The following is a 17,792-nucleotide window of genomic DNA, read 5'->3' as shown; positions in this document are numbered from 1 at the left end:
CACTCCTTGCTTGTGTGGTTAGGATTCTGTCTCTTTAAGAAGAAATTCCTTGCCCTGGTACCCAGTGTAAAACCAGGATGTAAAAGGGAATTATGCTGATTTTAATCTCAAACGAGTTTGTTATACTTTGCATTAAAGAGAGTTAATCTAAGAGCTCCTCTGGCTACATGCAGAGGCCAAAACCACACTTCCTGTTTTGAAAAAGAGACAGGGAATCGACATAAGGCTAAGGCCCTACCTACCCCTCTTCCACCATCTCTCCTCTCAGGGAAGAGATTGTAATTAAAGTTGGAAGTTTATCTCCCCTTCACACACCGGCAGCTTAGAGCTCCTTGAAAGAGTCCAACTTGCAGCACACGGAGCTTCAAACGCACTGAACCCGAGCCAGACAACCAAAGAGCTCTGCCTCTCTGTTCTTCATAAGCCTCTTACATATCCTCCTCCTGCGCCTGTTGCTGTTTGTGTGACTCAGCCGAAATGATGCCACACACATTCGTGCACATGCTCACTTGAACAGAAACAATAACACATACACAGACACGCACGCTGGTAAAAAGAAGCATTTCCATCATCACTTGGTAACCTGACAATTCAGGATCAAATTAATAATTTTGTGATGACCTGGTATGACAATGGCGAAGATGACGATGTGACGACAGTGGTAACAGAAGTGAATTCATGTTGGAAAGTCATTATCTTCTCTCTTTTCAGTGGCATATCAGAGAGGTGGAGAAGGTGTAAGCAGCGCTGGAAGGTAAGAGTTTATTTACTGTTTAAAAATAAAAGTATATTATAATATTTTAAATATTTACCACATTTTAGCAAATTAGACGAAAAATGGAATTTAATCACATATACAAAAGGATGTTAAATCTCCTATGAATAGATGAGGGTTGGGCAGGTGTACTTCTGTTAGACAAACACTAGGGGGAGTGCTGTGCCTTTCTAAAAGCAGCAGAGAGCTGAGGAGCAGTAAGGAGGTGCACTAAGTTTGATACAAACAGGAACAAAGCCCTATAGTCTGCCAGGAGCCCCATTCCCATCCCATACAGTGGAGAGCCACATCCAACCACAAGGCTGTGCCATAGCATCACCATAAAACTCATATATAATGGAGAAACACACGCACACACATACAGCAGCAGCAACAACACACCTCCTCGTGTTGTGGAATAGTGCACAAACATTGTACAGAATTAGGCTGGGCAAACTTGCTAATACTCATTTGAATATCTACTGGATAGCGTTTGGCATGTTTTCATACAGCCGGGAAGTGCAGACAAAAAAAGAGGAAATGTATATTCATTTGTTGCCCCCTCTTTACTGAGAGTACAAAATGTATACATTGTTGTACTGTAAGTGTACATGTGTGTGTGTGTGTGTGTGTGCGAGTGTGTGTGTGTATGTGATGTTCACGTGTTAATGAATAGTTAGCTTGGAGCCATCAGCAGTAAATCCATATTCATTATATTATCCAGTTCTATGATTGAATCCCATATGCAGCATGGCTGTGTCAGCTCTGCGCAAAGACAATGGCCATTTAATATCAACATACAACTGCCGGGGTGATTGAGGAGCTATTGTGAGATTGTATTTGGCTGTACAAGACAAATGTGTTCATTACGCAAAATGAATCCAAGAAATGAGTCATTTGAGTGGGAATGAGGAAACGTAATTCAATGCTAATTCAGTGTTGGGATATGCAAACTGGAGTCATTCTGCGGAGATTTGAATACAGAAACAATGTATGGCACTTCTAGAGTAGTCTGCCTTCTCTTCATATGCTAGATTGATTCATTTCATGAGCAATAGGAGGCTTATTTATTCTCAGCTCTTTTAACGCTTAGTGTTTGGCCTGAGGTCAGGTTGTACAGTAGAATCCTGTTGAACGAGTGATCTTGTATCGTGTTGGGATTAAAGCCGAAGAAATAGGACATGGAAAGACATGGAAACAATAGAGATGGATGGCCAGGCGATGATGTGAAAGACTGGTCCACATGGGTTTTTCCTCTGCGCGACTTTCTCCTCTTTCCTTTCACAGAGCTAAAAAAAACAAAAACTTTTAAACTGATAGAGATGTTGTGTGACACCATGGAATCTACTCTGGGAGAGTTTTTGGTTCACTGCCTGCTCAGGACGCGTTATTCGCAACATTGAGAGTGAATTTTATCTGGCTGTCTAATCCAGGCGGATCGCTAATGCTCACGAGGGCTCAGGGAAAGTGTCATCGGCTGTGAGCAAGTCAAGCACACACAATCTATTTAGCTGGGCTTTTTTCTAATGTGCGCCATGGGCCTACGTGTGTGTGTGTGTGTGTGTGTGTGTGTGTGTGTGTGTGTGTGTGTGTGTGGCCAAAAGGCAAAAAGTACTAAAGCCGGATTTCTAGTTTTTCTATTCTCAGCTGCTGGATAAATAAACTCCACATAATCTTCTCTTTCAAATATTGTGTTACTGTGGGTGTTTCAGTTCATTCACATAAATGTCACTGTGGTGTTGGCTTAGTCTCTTACTATTGTTAACCTTTTGGTCCCATTTCTTTTTTTTTTTTTTTTTTTTTTTACAGGCCTGGTTTGCTAAACATTGGGGAATCTGCCACTCAGCCCTGGCTGGCTGACACATGGCCTAACTCCTGCTCCAACCACAATGACTGCAGCATCAACTGCTGCACTGCAGGCAATGGTAACAGCGACAGCAACTTGGCGACATACAGCCGACCAGGTATGTTGCATCGACCCTGCCATACGTAGGCAACAACCAAAATAAACATCCCCCTCAAAGACAATGATGCAGTCCTTGACAAAATAACTGTAGAGATAAGAAATATAGGCACTGGGGGAATCCACAGTGCAAAAGGAAGTAAAATCTGATATCTGGGTTAGCTCCCTGGAGAGTTGTTCTGTGTATCTCTCCTTTCTGTAGGTCTCCACGAGAAAAACCTGGAGAAATATTAGGATTAAGAGTGGCTGTGTGCTTGTGTGTTTGATTTATCTGAGGTTAAAGTAGAGCTGTTTTAGGCAGGAAATAAAAGGAGCACACTGAGAGGGGCTTATGGCCCTACTCTGTTGCTAATCGAATTGCTCTGCTGATTTCCATACTGTTGTTATAGCCGGTAATGTAATTTCCCCTAAGTGCTCAGTTATTTAAGAAATGTGCAGCGGGCGAAGAGGTCAAGGCTGGACTGCAGACGGTGGCCAGAAGCAGAGGAAGAAGGAAAGAGAGAATGATAGAGAGAGAGAGAGAGAGAGAGGGAGAGGTGCACCTGGTAGACCAGATGGGAGGAAAGAAGAAAGGAGTGATGAAGAATAAGTATATGCTAAAACATACACAGAGATGTATGGGCGGAGGGAGAGAGTGTGAATGAGATAAAGTTAAGTAGGTTAGGTGGAGAGGGTGAAAAAAAAAAGGGAAGAGACGTATGGAACACCTCCAGGTGGCCTTTTAGTTTATTCAGCACTGCTACAGATGTCAACAAAAGGGAGCACATTCGGCCTCAAAAGCCTTTACGCTACTGCTATACAATATACACTACTGAGTATGTACACACACTCAGGCACACAGTGACCTACCTGAAAAGAGAGCAGAGCAAAACTTGTGGCCAAAAACTTCAGTGTGGATGGCACAGGACTTAATGTTATTAATTTTCAGGCATGAAAGTCTTTAAAAAAAAGCCCTATCCATGGAAACTTGGACTGCATTGAAATGCTTTATGTTCTAAATTATGCACTTTGGGACTATGCCTTTAAGCCCAGCCCATAATTCCTATCCAGCTGTTCGGCCTAATATCCATCCAGCCATTGAATAGTTTCTCCTTGCCTCAGACCTTTCCCAATGAGGATTAATAATTCATTTTGTAGACTTTATAGTCATCAAGTGCAGTTTTTTCTTTGTGCTAATCACCCTTCTGAGGCTGAAGTGTTTAACTCTACCTTAACATGGTGTGAGATGTTTAACAGGGAATAACAGGCTAAAGGCAACCCTCACTCCTCGCATGACACCCCGCTGTATGACACTAAGGAGCTTGCCAGACGCATGCTTTGTGTGTGTGCCAAACCTAAACTCTGTGAACATTAAGAGGATCACTGACTAGGTGACAGAGCAAAGAAATAGGAGTTAATGTCCCTTTATCTCAGCCATAGGGGCGCTTTCACAGATCAAGCATTGAAGTGTCGAGCTTTTCCGTGCAGCTGAAATGTGAGGCGCATGGCACGAGCAGCGTGCACCTATGGCCGTTCTTGGTATTTACCGCAAGGCTGGCTCTCAGATCTGCTGGAGGATTTGAATATTTTATGAGCCAGGGAAAATTGGATCTGTCAGTGGAGCTGTGCTTTTACCGCGCGCCTCATTCCAGGTCTTTGATACAGACATGTCTCTCTGTCCCTCTCAATGAGCAAAGACGTTCCCACCGTCAGATGGAAAAGAACAGAGATGACACCCACATTGAGTCACGGGTGAGGCTGAGAAGAGAATGAGCGGGAAAGGTGTAATACCACCTGTGTCACTCACCTTAACTAGATCATCATTTCCCAAACAAAACTGAGGCTTTAAATGGAAATAGAGATCTCGCTCTCTCTGGTGGGCATAGTGATCTGTCAAAAGCTTGACGTGAATGTGTATATGTCTCTTGCTTTCTTCAAATAAATACTCTCAGCTCTGTAGATAAGATGATGCCCGATTGTTTCAAAGCTTTTAGCAAACTGGCATACTGCTGCAAAGCTGATCAGCAGTAGACGAGATTCACTAAACCCCCTGCTCATGTTCTCCAGCCGACTGCATCGCCAATTATAACAACCAGATGGAAAACAAGCAGACCAACCTCATGGTGCCAGAGTCAGGAGTGTATGGGGATGTAGACCTGTCCAACAAGATCAATGAGATGAAGACCTTCAACAGCCCCAACCTGAAAGACGGACGCTTTGTGGGTCCAGGGGGCCAGCCGACACCTTACGCCACCACCCAGCTCATCCAGTCATCCATCATGGGCAACAACATAAACTCAGACAGAGGAACCGGAGGGAGTGGAGGTGGACCCGGGGGTGGAGGGGAGGTGAATGAGAAACACTGCTGGAAGCCCACCTCGGTCCAGCAGCAGAAACAGGAAATGGGCTCCCAGCTGCAGTACATCATCATGGAGCAAAACAAGCTGAACAAGGGTGAGTGTGTGGAATACCCAACAGCCATGGTTAAAGAGGTCAACTCCGAGCTATGATCTTCCTCCGCTTGACCCCCCCCCCTCTGTTCTCTCCTCTTCGCGGCTCTTTCAGCTTCCCTGTGGAAGCCTGTAGAAGAGTTTCATGCTCATATTCTCCTTGGTTCTGTCTCGGTCCTTTTTCAAGTCAACATAGGCGTCATCACTCTTTTCTTTCTGCCTGTCTGTATGGCATTCATGTAAGCCTTCATCACCCTTCAAGCAATCATGTATAATCTTTGCCGCTAAATGTGAGCCATGCTTGAATTGCTGTCGTCGTACAGTATCTGGGTTGTCTTTTTGTGATCAAGGCAGGTGTGAAGGTTTATCTTTGGTGTCTGATTTCTCAAGGCAAGACAAAGATAAGTCTTGGCTTTTTAGATGCTTTGAACAAAGCTATCATCACCTTGTTGGACCTGCAGAAAGGAACCACATCTGGTGTGATAGTTTTGAGATTTTTTTCTGCAGACGTTGCATGTGTTCACATACTCACGTGAAAACTATAAAGCATGAACTGCACGACTCTTGTCATGTGTAACACTGAACACTGCTCAGTGTAATGTCATTTCATGGTATACATATTTTCATATTTCCACTGTGAAATGGTTTTGTGCTGCTAATCAAATGCAGTTCTTCATTTCCTTGTCCATTATGAAGGGGTTGCTTTGCTTCAATGTTTCTGAGTTTGTCTGCCCGGGGGCCACACTAACCATACACTTCATTCTTCCCACCATCAGACCGCTACAGAGGAGGTGACAGCCCTATGCCAGCCACCATCCCCTACAACCAGACCCATGACAGCCATACTGGGGGCTCCTATAACAGCTCTGACCGAGGCAGCAGTAGCACCTCCGGTAAGAGGGTTGTGGCATAGAGGACAACAAGACTAGCTGCAGGAAAGACAGTCATGGGTTATAAAAAACCAACACATCCAAAGACTCAGGGATTTGTTCTTGATTTTTTTTTTTTTTTTTTTTTTTTTTTTTGCTCTTTTCAATTTAACTGCCAATGTATTTTCCCAGCTTATTATAGTTGTGAACCATATAATCACATACACCCCCCCAGCTCCATTTGAAAATCCCAGTTTTCCTCAAAAGCAATAAATCACTTTGAGACACTAATAATGGTTGCTTTAAAATGGTAATTTGATTAATTTCCATGTCAGCCTATTTTGAAGAGAAATTGAAAGGGAGATGCCTTCAGAAAGTGGAAAATTGCTGAATAAAAGGAGAAGAGGAAACTGACAACAATGCCTCCTAACAAAGGCATGAGCACCATGCTAGGAATTTGCTTGTGCCTTTTGTTTTTTGGATGCAATGTCATCCAAGGGATGTTTAAAGCAAATTAGATAAAAAAAAACTCCCTTATTTTCTATCAGTTCAGTTTTTTTGTTTTGTTTCCCTACTTTATTCCTCTGTTTGTCCTTGTTTCTTTTTGCATTGCTTCCATTAATTGGCTTTACTTTAATTCAGCAGCCTAATTTCATCAGGGCCTCAATGTCTGTCTGTGGACAAGGACAAATGATAACACATTGCAGACGGCATGCAACACTGCCACCTTAATGCCATGTATCCATTCTGATATTGCGTTTGAAGTTCAAGCCATTAAGGAGAAGCCTTTAGTGCTCACTGCACCTCACAGCTCATTGGTTCACAATTCTAATAGTTTGGTATTAATTGGATCCTTTCCTGCCCGTTTTCTTCCTACCTTTTTTCTTGGTACTCTTTAATACCACTGGAAATGGAAATTACTGTGGTTAATAGTATTTTCTACCATTTAATAACTTAGAGGTATGTGTGCACACTTGCATAAAGTGGAGGGTTGCATTAGCCTTGCCACTCTGACGTGTAAAACGAGCTTTTCTTTGTCAGCCAGTCTAGTTAATGCATTTTATCTGCTGTCATATCCTTGCTCATTAACTTGAGGTTTTTTCGACATTAATAATTGATGTGTTTTTCAGAGATGGAGAGAATATAGGTATGTGTGTATGCAGGTGTCTCATGACTGATTGAGTGCTTTTTTTCCCCATTTTCTTAAACAGGGAGTCAGGGTCAAAAGAAGGGAATGCGCACCCCCAAACTACCCAAACAGAGCACAATGAATTGGGCTGACCTGCTGCCCCCTCCCCCTGCAAACCCACCCCCGAGTCGGAACGCAGAGGAGTACTCTCTATCAATGGAAGAAAGGTGGGACATGTCTGCGCAGACAAAAAGACACAGACAATCTGACAGGCATGCACACACTGTTTTTAACTACTAGTTCATTCTTCCTGCCTTTTCCCCTGTTTCTCGCATTCATTCCAAGTTTGTGCCTTTGGGGTTTTCTATCTATTAGTGCTAGGTTCATGTCAAACCTTGATAGACAGATAGCATGAATATTAAGTGCATGTTTTTCTGGCTTCAGCATATAAACATTCATGTTTTCAGTGAGTGATGTGAAGGTAACAAGGCTCCTTTCTCTCTGTTGGCAGCTGTGACCCAGACATGCAGTGCCCCATGCCCCCCTCTCACATGTACCTGCAGCCTGATGAGCTGGAGGAGGAAGAGGAGATGGAGAGGGGCCCCACTCCCCCCATCCGAGGGGCAGCATCTTCCCCTGCCGCTGTTTCTTACAGTCACCAGTCCACAGCCACTCTCACCCCCTCACCCCAGGAAGAGATGCAGCCGATGCTCCAGGACGCACCTGACAGCCATGAACGCAGGTACACGCATGAAATCAAACGCTCTACTACGATACAAACAAGTAGAAAATGAAGAGTGGGCAGCCGGTGTAAAGATGTTCGGGAGATTCTTTAAATCCTTACAGAGAGACATGATCTCCAAAGTGTTTGAAATTCATAAACGTTTTCCATTTTTTTTAGCCCATTAAATCCAAATTCCATATAGTCTGTAGGTCACTTTCCAAAGACACATCTTAGCTTTTAGATTGATTTGTTACCTCCCAGGGAGCCATTTGTTTCAATTCATTTCAGGCTTTCAAGCTTGAAAATCAACTTCCAGCGAATTGCAAGTCGTTTGAAATAAGTAATACATCACAGTCTAAATTTAGTCCATTTTATTTTTTTTGTCAAAGCTATTTTACCATTGCGTGGTAATGAGTTCCTGCAGTAGCAGGAAAACATCATAAATTTAGGATCGAACTGCTAAAAGAAGCAATTTTAACTATCAAATCCAAACTGTTGGCTTTTTTGTTTTGTTATTGTTTATTTTCTGGGCCCAATTTCCAGATAACATTGTTGTAAACTCTCAAACCCTGAACATAAAATGCTCAGATGTACCTCAGAAAATCAGCAGCATTATTACAAAGTACATGCGATTTGTAGTTTACTGGCTAAATCTGCAGCGATGATAACTGAACTTTTCTTTCTATGTCTGCTTTGTCCAAAATATTCTACATTTGATGGGGTTCTGATACAGTGTGTTTCTTACTTTTCACAGACGCCATGCTGTGAGTCCCCCACCCCCTCCAAGGCCCCTGTCTCCTTCACACACATATGGGTACATGACCAGCCCATTGGCCTTGGACACTGATGGCATGGACGAGGAGGACGATATATTGGAGGAAGAAGAGGAGGGCGACGAGACAGATGCAGAGGTGGCCAAGATGCACTACCACCACACCCACCCCCACACACACCCTCACCATCCCCAGATGCACCCGCGAAGGTTGCTGCTACGAGGGCTTGAGCAAACGCCTGCGTCCAGCATGGGTGACCTGGAGAGCTCAGTGACTGGCTCCATGATCAACGGATGGGGGTCGGCTTCTGAAGAGGATAATGTCTCTTCAGGGAGGTCCAGTGCCGTCAGCTCATCAGATGGATCCTTCTTCACTGATGCCGACTTTGCTCAAGCAGTTGCTGCAGCTGCAGAGTATTCAGGCCTCAGAGTGGCCAAGTACCCCAACACACAGGGCCAGGAAGTCGGAGGAGCTTCAGGTAGGATTTATGAAGTCAACCACATCCACAGAGAATGTTGTTGCGAGAATTCTGAGGGAATGGAAAAAACAAACGAATCCTCTGTTTCTTTTCTCAGCACGAAAATACCAAATAAACCCATCAGGCCACCGTCCTGGCAGCCCGGTGTCTACAGACAGTAACATGAGTATGGCAGCGGTACACAGGAGGCCTCCTAAAAAGCAGAAACAACATCCTGCATGCCATCCAGGGAACCAGCGACGTGAAGCATATAATGAAGGTACACATATGATTCTCTCATTATTACAAAAATACAGTACAGTTCTTGTAGATTCCTACCCAAATAATGAATGTGAAGTGAGCTAAGTGTAGAACATGAGCTGAGGATGACTTGTTTCATTGTGGACAGGAACAACAAGCAGCAAGAGACAAACATGATTTTCTCAAATGGAGAAACTACATTATGTGCAGTAGCTAAGTTTGTGATTACGCTTGCTGCAAACATTTCTTGTTCAATACTCCTCCAAAAAACACATTACTTTAGAAACTCTCAGTAGTCAGGTGCTATATGTGCGTGTTCGTCAGTAAAACACATTAACAGCTTAACGCAGCCAACACGCTGATAGAGAGACAGACATGTAGCAGCAGTCGTGGATCAGCTGTATCCCACCACTACACAGATGACCAGGTTTGTATCAATGGTTCTGCCTCTATTCCCTCTGCAGATATGGAAGCGAAAAGTGCAGTTCTCTGTAATGTAGTGTCCGTAAATGACACGGAGCACGGGTGTGCTCTGAGCCAGAGTTTTAATCGTCGTCTTTCACGTCTTTTATGCACATGCATACATGGCATCCCTCCTAATCTGCGACAGTGCTGAACAGATTGAGTAGTGGTGGGCGGGAGGCCAGGGCCATGGTGGGTGGGAGTGGAGGGGGTGGTGGGGGTGGTGGGGGGTGTTGTCTCAGGGGAGCTCTGCCCAGTTTTGCTGTGCTGACACTGGGATGTCTCTCCACTCTAACCACTAATGAAATTGATCCAGGTGCTCAGGCTCATACTGAGGTGCCACCTTTGTGTCGGCCGGAGCCGGACAGAAACCAAACAGGGGCTAAATACCAGAGCAGCTGTACAACAAAAGCTTTTTAAGTAAAAGAGAAATTTACTTTTTACAGGATCATTGTTTACAACACACATCCGACCCGCAGAGAGGCACTTCTTCTTGTGTACAGATCCTTTTTTCAAGATGTATCTATATGTGAGTTGTGTGCACGCGCTCACTCTGCTGTGTACAGTCTGTGCTGTCCCAGAGCTGGCTCTCCTCTTAGTGTCAGGTGTCCTTGAGTGTTGGAAGCACTTGACAGGGAGATTTAATATCCAGCTCACTAGGAGCCAGACCAGCTATATCACTGCAGAAAATCCAACGCTACCCCCCCCCCCCCCACCCCACCCCCAAACCTCCGCCCCCTGCCATCATCCTTATATCCTGGCTTCTTCCCCATCCGCTGCCCCTCCCTTTGGAGTGATCTCCATCCCTCTCTACTCTCTCCTCTTCTCCCTGCTCCCCTCTCCTCTGTCTTTGTTTGAGCAGCGAGGGGGCGGACTGACAGCTCGGCAGCTCTGTCTGTCCATCAGTCCTCCTGCTGATTGCATTTGATCTGAATGGATTGTTTTTCATTTGGAGGTTATTGCCTGTACCCCCCCTCCACCCCCCACCTCTCTTTCCACCCCCACCCTACATTACTGTGGTCTGGACAACTGGTGCTGAGGTGGTAGGTGAGGGAAGGTGATTTAATGAAATGTAAAGAACAGAAAAGAAAGAAAACTACTCACACATAGCATTGTAGTTTTTTCTTCTACGTTTTTTTTTTTTTTTTTATATCTCTCTACCTCTCCAACTCCTCCACACTCAGACTACTCTCCAGGCAGCATCACTGTAAATACATGAAAAACACCAGTGAAGGCAGCAGGAAAAAAATTTGGAAAACAGGTGAACCGGCGAGGGAGCCAACACTCTTTCCCCACCCTTTACCCCTGTTTGACCTACTCATTTCACTCTTGTTTGCACAGTGGATGTGGAAACACCCAGGTTATATCCCCCCCATGATTCATATTGCGTTCGACTCTAATACCTTTGTCTACCTCCTCTCTGAACTTAACCCTTTCCCGTCTCTTGGTCTGCCTCGGCCTTGTCTGCTTAATTAACCACCAGGCCCTCCTATACACCCTCCTTGGCAAGCCCGGAGACACTTTTCAGACCTGAGCTCTGTCCTCGACAATATTTCCTCATAAATCTAACAGGCACTCCGCTCCTCCCTTGTAGTGAGCTATATCTCACAGACGGTGGCATTGATCGGACTCGAACTGAGGCAGGACTCAGGAGGCAAGAGAGATATTAAAAAACTGCAGACGCCTCTCTGCTGTATGATATTGACTGGCCCCCTTTTGTATTCAGGAGGAGTGGATGGAGGTGGAGGATAATCAGAAAAGTGTATTGAAGCCGTCTGATTCCACCAACAGGATGCAGCAAAGACATCACCTGCCCTATTAGCCTTTCATTTGTAAAAAAACATGAATAAAAAAAGCGTAAAATAAAAGCTTTTATTTTTCACAAAGTCCAGTTTTGTGCAATCTTAAAAGTGTAAGGCAGCCATTGGGATGCAAGAAAGGTGAGTTGGCACTTGCTACCTTTATTAACTTTCTAATCCTATGTGGATTATGGGTCTGGCCGCCGACAAAACCATCCTTCAGGTAGGAAGCTGATTAGAAGATGAAAAGCCATCGATCGCAGGCACACAAGGCTTTTCTCTGGGCGTTTTGTTTGCATGGCTGTGTGATGTGTGTGAGGCTAGGCAGCCCACTGGCTGGCCTCATATGAATAATGGCTCAAGGACAAGCAGCATTGATTCATCAACAGAGGAAGTCGAGCAGGTCAGAGAGCCAGCTGCTGACCGTCACGCTCCCCTTTTCTCTCTTCTCACTCAAATCTCATAACTCTGTGGTCAGATTCGGCCTGTCTAATGTCATCCGTTCTGTTTACTGTCTGTTGGGAGGAGGAGGAGGTTTCTGTTCAGCACAGCCATGTGTCCAGACATGAGTGTATGTACACACACTGCAGCTGTGTTTGCGTATCACCTTGCAGGTGTGAGACAGCTGAATGACAGATGATACACACTAAAGTACACAGATTCTTGCTCCTCAGTCTTGTGCAATTATCTAAACCCTAGTTTTTGATGTTGGCTGTTAATGCGTTCTCACTTCCTGTGTTTATCCTTCAGATCTCCCACCTCCACCCATCCCACCTCCAGCGGTGCTTAAGTCCCCTACACATCCATCCAAGGCAGCCCTGGAGGGCCGGGGGGTGGTCTCCCCCAAAGCAGGTGAGGGTCGAGACAAGAGAGGAGCAACAGGGGGCTATAGACCCCGGGAGGGCTCAGACCACAGAACCAGCTCATCTGAACGCAAAGACGCTCAGGAGAGACAAAAGACTGCTCATGGAGAAAAAGGGAATAGACATGAGGGTAGCACTGCCAGCAAGGCACGCCAACATGCAGGTACTACAGCAAATACAACGTGAGGGAATCCTTTAGTGCCGTGTGGAGTATTTTTGATTATGCAAGCTTCAATTCCTTCTGCAATTCTTGTCTGTCCCAAGGTTCAGAGGACATTCTGCCCTATAGCCGACCACAGTTCCCGACAGTCAACAGCCCCCGAGATCCAAGCTCCTCCAGCTCCATGTCCTCCAGGGGCTCAGGGGGACGGCGGAGAGGAGAAGGAGGCCGCAGGAACCCTGCAGACATGGGCCTCACCACCACGGGGGCCTTACAACCAGGAGATGAGGAGCTAGAGGTACAGACCATCAATCAAGTACATAAGCCATTTCAACAGATCTGACTGTAGCAGATGAGAATATGAATATAGCCCAACATCGATATTTGGAAGTTTAGTGAAATACAGTGACAATATTTTGACTGATGGCAGTTTTTGTAACACAAACACATAACAACACTGCAATCTGCAGTTCCTTGTTATCAGCTTGCATATCCACTGACACTGATCTGTCTACAAAAAGCTAATGTTGGCTGATTTAGCAGTCGAGCTGTAGTTATGGAAGATGGATGCTAACCAAAATGTTTGTTTTTGTGTCTTTACCCAGATGGTAGAAAGCTGAAGAACAGAGGGGATAAAAGGAGGAACTGTCCTGATTTTCCAAGAGTGGAGCACCATTGTTTCTCTTACAATTTTAAATATCTCAGTATTTCACCATCATGTTGGCTGCCATCATACTGTACATCAGTAGTGTTTCTTTACATCTGGAAAACAGACCAATGGTTTTTTTCTAACTATTCATTTTTTTATGTCCATTTGAAAAAAAAAGAAAAACAAAAACAACAAAAAAAAAAGGAAAGCGTGTCTGAAGATAAAAGAGTGGTGCATTCAAAACAAAATACGCAGTAGTATATTTATGTTTAATTCCAATGCAATATGGAGTGAAAATCTTGCTCCAGTCATTGACATGACTCGGCTTGCCTTGACAAGAACTTTGGAGAGCCCATACAGTCAGATGTTACTGTAATAAAATAGCTGCAAGCAGGGGTGGACTGTAAATATACGTGTATACATGATGTCCTCTTGTTTTACCCATTGTGGTACCTCAAATTTGTCTTCCTTGTTTTATTTTGCAAATTCTAATTTTATTATGCCAGTAAATATAAATATTATTTTATCATTTCCATTCATGTTGTAAATTGCAATATTATTTAGCTGCCCCAAGAAAGTGCCACTTTGGGAAATTTCTTTTTTTTTTTTCTTTTCTGTTGTTTTTTTTTGTAATGCACTGTTATGTTTCGTGTTGTCGTCAATGTTTGTTAATTGTTTTACTTTGGTTTTAAAAGCACAATCACTAAACTTTATTTTAAACCATTCTATCTATTAACCTTTTTGTCTTACTGGAGGAAAACAGGTATGACAAAAGAGTCTAGTTAATCCTGATGATGGTGATGATAATGATGTAGGTAAAGGTTGCTGTTTACGAAGGCTGTGCTTGAAAGGAGACTCCTTGCGTTGTGATTGTCTCCCTCTCCAGTTCTGATGCTATCTCAAGTGATAAAACAGACAGTTAATGTGAGTCATAGCTGCAATGTAAATATCTTTTCGCATTGACCATAAACTCAGCTATTGCACATTAATCGAAACGGTAATGTTGTCTACTAATGCACTTAAATGAATTTCAAGTACAGGAAATAAGAGTCACTTTGGGAATCTGGAGAGGTTGTTATTGGACAAGAAGGGTCTCTTTTCTTGATAAGACAGGGGTGTTGGATCCTTGTTTTTGAAGAGAAAGGGTGCTGTTGTTTATTCATAGGACATCTGCAAACATTTGTTTCGTAAAGCAAAAAAGTAAAAAAAGAACTAAAAAAAAGATGAATAAAAAAGTTCAAACTAAACATGTTCCTTTGGTCATTTGTCAAAGATTTGTGAAAGAATAAGGGTGGATTCTTCTAGATTTTTCTTAACATCAGCAAATTCAACAACAAAAGCCAGAACCAACAATGCATCATTCTGTCACTCAGTATTTTGCCATTTTAATATCCTGTCTGTGAAACTCGAGCCCATTCATTCCTACTGAAGACACAATTAAAAAAAAAAAAAAGATGAATAAAAAATTTGAAGAGAGGAAATTTCCTAAACAGCTGGACCTGCACTGGTGCTTTTAGTAAACATGTAACACTGAAAGTGGAGAAACAGGGCAAGTCCTGGGGACTATTTTCTGTTGTGGATCAATCCACAAAGCTGTAAATTCAGGACTAAAGGTGCAGGCATTGTCATCAGATCTACAAAGCCATTCATGCACACTGTTTTAATAGATATCAATAACTGGAAAATGAGCTTGATTTCTATGACCGCACTTATCCTAACATGCCTGCTCCCCCAGTCTTAAGGGAATTACAAAGGAGTCACTGATTACGTTGCTTCGGCAACAGTGCTGGAGCAGCTGTTGCGCCATTACACATAGATGTGGCTGTTTTATAAACTCATCGTGTGTTTCTGTAGATGCCTTAAACTTAACACAGAGCAAACTGATTTTACTGAGGGTCGCATGGTGCTTTCCGCGCTGGTATTGAAGGAAACAGAGCTCAACTCCAATGGACTCAGCCCCCCCCCCCCCCTACTGTTTTTTGGTTTTTGTTTTTTTTTTCTTTTTGTTTTTTTTTTCTTTTTTTTTGGGGGGGGGGGTCCAACCCCCAATTGCCCTCGTAATTCCATCACTGTGTATCTGTACCAGTAATATCTCAATTACCATCATTAAATGTAGTAATCGATCTAGCTTATATATTTATATCACTCACATCAAAACATAATTACATTATTATATTACATAATTAAAAATCAATTTCTGTTTCTGAAACAGCTTATTCACGGTTCTTGTACACATTGTTCGTACATGTACATCAGGCCCCAGAACACTGCACTTACAGTGCCCCAGTTCATGGTAATTAAGGATCACTTCCAGTGCAACAGTGATGTTTTTTTAGACAACAATGGAGGTTTATGACAGAGGTACAAGTTATATCTGGCTTTGGCTACACAGCTGAGAGTACAATCCGCTCATTGTTGGTTTTAGACTTTTCTTGGCTATACAAATATAGCAGCTTTTTCATCCTCATCTTTCTTTAAAAACACGATTTTTTTAAGTACTATAAACACAAAAAGAACTTCAAGTTGTATTGATTTTGTTATTAAGAATGTGTGAAAAGTACACAACACTTGTTTCCTATCTCCACAAATGTTGTGGAGATAGGAAACATTTTTCATAAACGTAATCAATCAATTTTACTGACATATTTATGATAGCTATAATTGAAAAGCATCATAATAAAGCTCAATGTCATTGCATCTATTGCATGTGAATGTGAAATCCTCCGAGCTGGCCTCACCAGAGAGGACACAATGCACTTCAACAACACTATCAAGGGGGGAACTATCAATATCCTCAGCTAAGAGGCTAAACAGCCATTTCTGTTCTGTACAGTAGCTATTCAAATATATTACCTAATGCCAATTCCATTAGTGTTCTCCATTACTCACAATATCACCATCCCATGTCATTCCATGAAGGCATCTGGAGCCACAGAGTGAAGCTAAAAACCAATGGTGAAGGGATTATATTCAATTTGACAGGCCTAGATTGCTGCCAATTAGGCGTAAGGAGGCTCCAATGAGGTTACATAAGAGACAGAATACAGTACTCATCTTATTTCTCATCACTCACTAGCTGGTGCGATGGCTGCTGACGCGGCAAAACAAAATATCCATAAAATCAGAAGATGACATTATCTCCACAGAGCGACTCTAGACAGCGACTTATCCTAATTGGAGACCGAAATACATTTGTTCCAGTTTATTACATCTAACCTGCCTACTGCTTGTCCTCGCAGAGGCAATAACCTGGCCTATGGGAGTCTTTAATGTCAACCACTGTCTGCCTGGCTTATTCAAACATCAGTGATGAAGAAAAAGAGATGGTTCCTCCCCTTTATACACCCTCCCGGAGTCTCAAAGAACTGGAATGGAAGTCCTGTTTTTACAAGTTAATGAAGAGTGCTGCCCACCTCAACATGCTGGGGCCTCGTGAGACTGAGCGCTCTGAGTCCTCTGCTGAAAGCCATCAGAGCGACGAGCGATTCTACATGCACCACATTCATTTACTGCCACAATTTAAAGCGGGTCCTTTCAAAGACATTTAATTTGATTTTGATTTGATTTTGTGTTTAGATCACAATTTTTTCAATGTAAGAATACAGGAATCTACAGAAGCGATCTAATCAAAAGCCAAACAACCCTCTATACAGCATTTTTTTTAAAACAATGATTTGGTAGTAAGTAATTTATAGCCTAATAATTTAGCTATGACAACTCTAATCTCGGAAACCCCGCTCCCCTCCTCCTCCTCTCTCTCCTCCTCTGTTCTCTCAGCTTTTGGAGCTCCCTTCCCCCTTCATTCCCCCAGGTGTTCTCTAATAAGCACCTTTCTAAACAAGAACAAATTTGGAACAGGGGAGAGCATCCCCTTATGCCTCCATCCATCATTTTAATGAGTGGAGGTGTGTCCAGGCCCCACAATGAGATGCAGGTGATTAAGGATATTAAGCGGATACACTGGCTGCCAGGGTTATTCACCCCATAAAGGCATGAATATGCAGGATGAGGCCGGATGGTCTTTGGTCTGGTCATTACAGTTGCTCTACCTGTGTGCTCTGAGGTCTGGAGGCATGTCTACAACATGAGAAAAGATGCGTGTGCATTTATTATAATGTTATATGTTTCCTCCCTCACTTTTACAGTTTTTTTTATAGAAAACACTTGGACTACTGTACCCATAGTGTATACCAACTGTAAGGATAAACAAATGATTGGCTGTAGAATAATTAGCTGATTAGTCAGAAAATTTAAATAAAATAATTAACACCAATTTTATAAATGAATTGTTTTTCAAGAAATAATAACATAAATTAATTTTTAGCTTCACCCATAGTGTGCTATGTGATAGTAAAGTGATAAAAAAAGAAATCACCTTAGTGGACTATATTAAAATAGTGATGACATTTTAAACTATTCCGTGACATTTTGAAATGCAAACAATTAACTGATTAATCAAGAAGATAATTGAGATATTAGTCAATCGTGCAAATTATTGTT

At 42.9% G+C, this 17,792-nt stretch overlaps 1 protein-coding gene across 1 annotated transcript in view; it reads left to right on the top strand.

Moving 5' to 3' along the window:
• The window catches only part of robo1 (roundabout, axon guidance receptor, homolog 1 (Drosophila)), a 218,489-nt gene extending 203,950 nt beyond the window's left edge, over positions 1–14,539 (top strand). The window contains exons 22-32 of the mRNA XM_071496345.1: positions 712–754; positions 2,564–2,718; positions 4,764–5,150; positions 5,923–6,039; positions 7,227–7,371; positions 7,656–7,886; positions 8,623–9,119; positions 9,217–9,378; positions 12,371–12,646; positions 12,748–12,941; positions 13,249–14,539. Coding sequence (XP_071352446.1) covers positions 712–754; positions 2,564–2,718; positions 4,764–5,150; positions 5,923–6,039; positions 7,227–7,371; positions 7,656–7,886; positions 8,623–9,119; positions 9,217–9,378; positions 12,371–12,646; positions 12,748–12,941; positions 13,249–13,263 — 2,222 coding nt within the window. The 3' untranslated portion in view covers positions 13,264–14,539. The remainder of the gene's footprint in view (positions 1–711; positions 755–2,563; positions 2,719–4,763; positions 5,151–5,922; positions 6,040–7,226; positions 7,372–7,655; positions 7,887–8,622; positions 9,120–9,216; positions 9,379–12,370; positions 12,647–12,747; positions 12,942–13,248) is intronic.
• Positions 14,540–17,792: the final 3,253 nt, after the last annotated feature.

The sequence above is a fragment of the Trachinotus anak genome, unplaced genomic scaffold, assembly GCF_046630095.1.
Source record: "Trachinotus anak isolate AG129_WGS33_773 ecotype Australia unplaced genomic scaffold, CSIRO_AGI_Tana_v1 ptg000014l, whole genome shotgun sequence".
Lineage (NCBI taxonomy): Eukaryota > Metazoa > Chordata > Actinopteri > Carangiformes > Carangidae > Trachinotus > Trachinotus anak.
The sequence above is the reverse complement of the archived record's forward strand: the minus strand, read 5'-3'. Positions and strand labels throughout refer to the sequence as shown.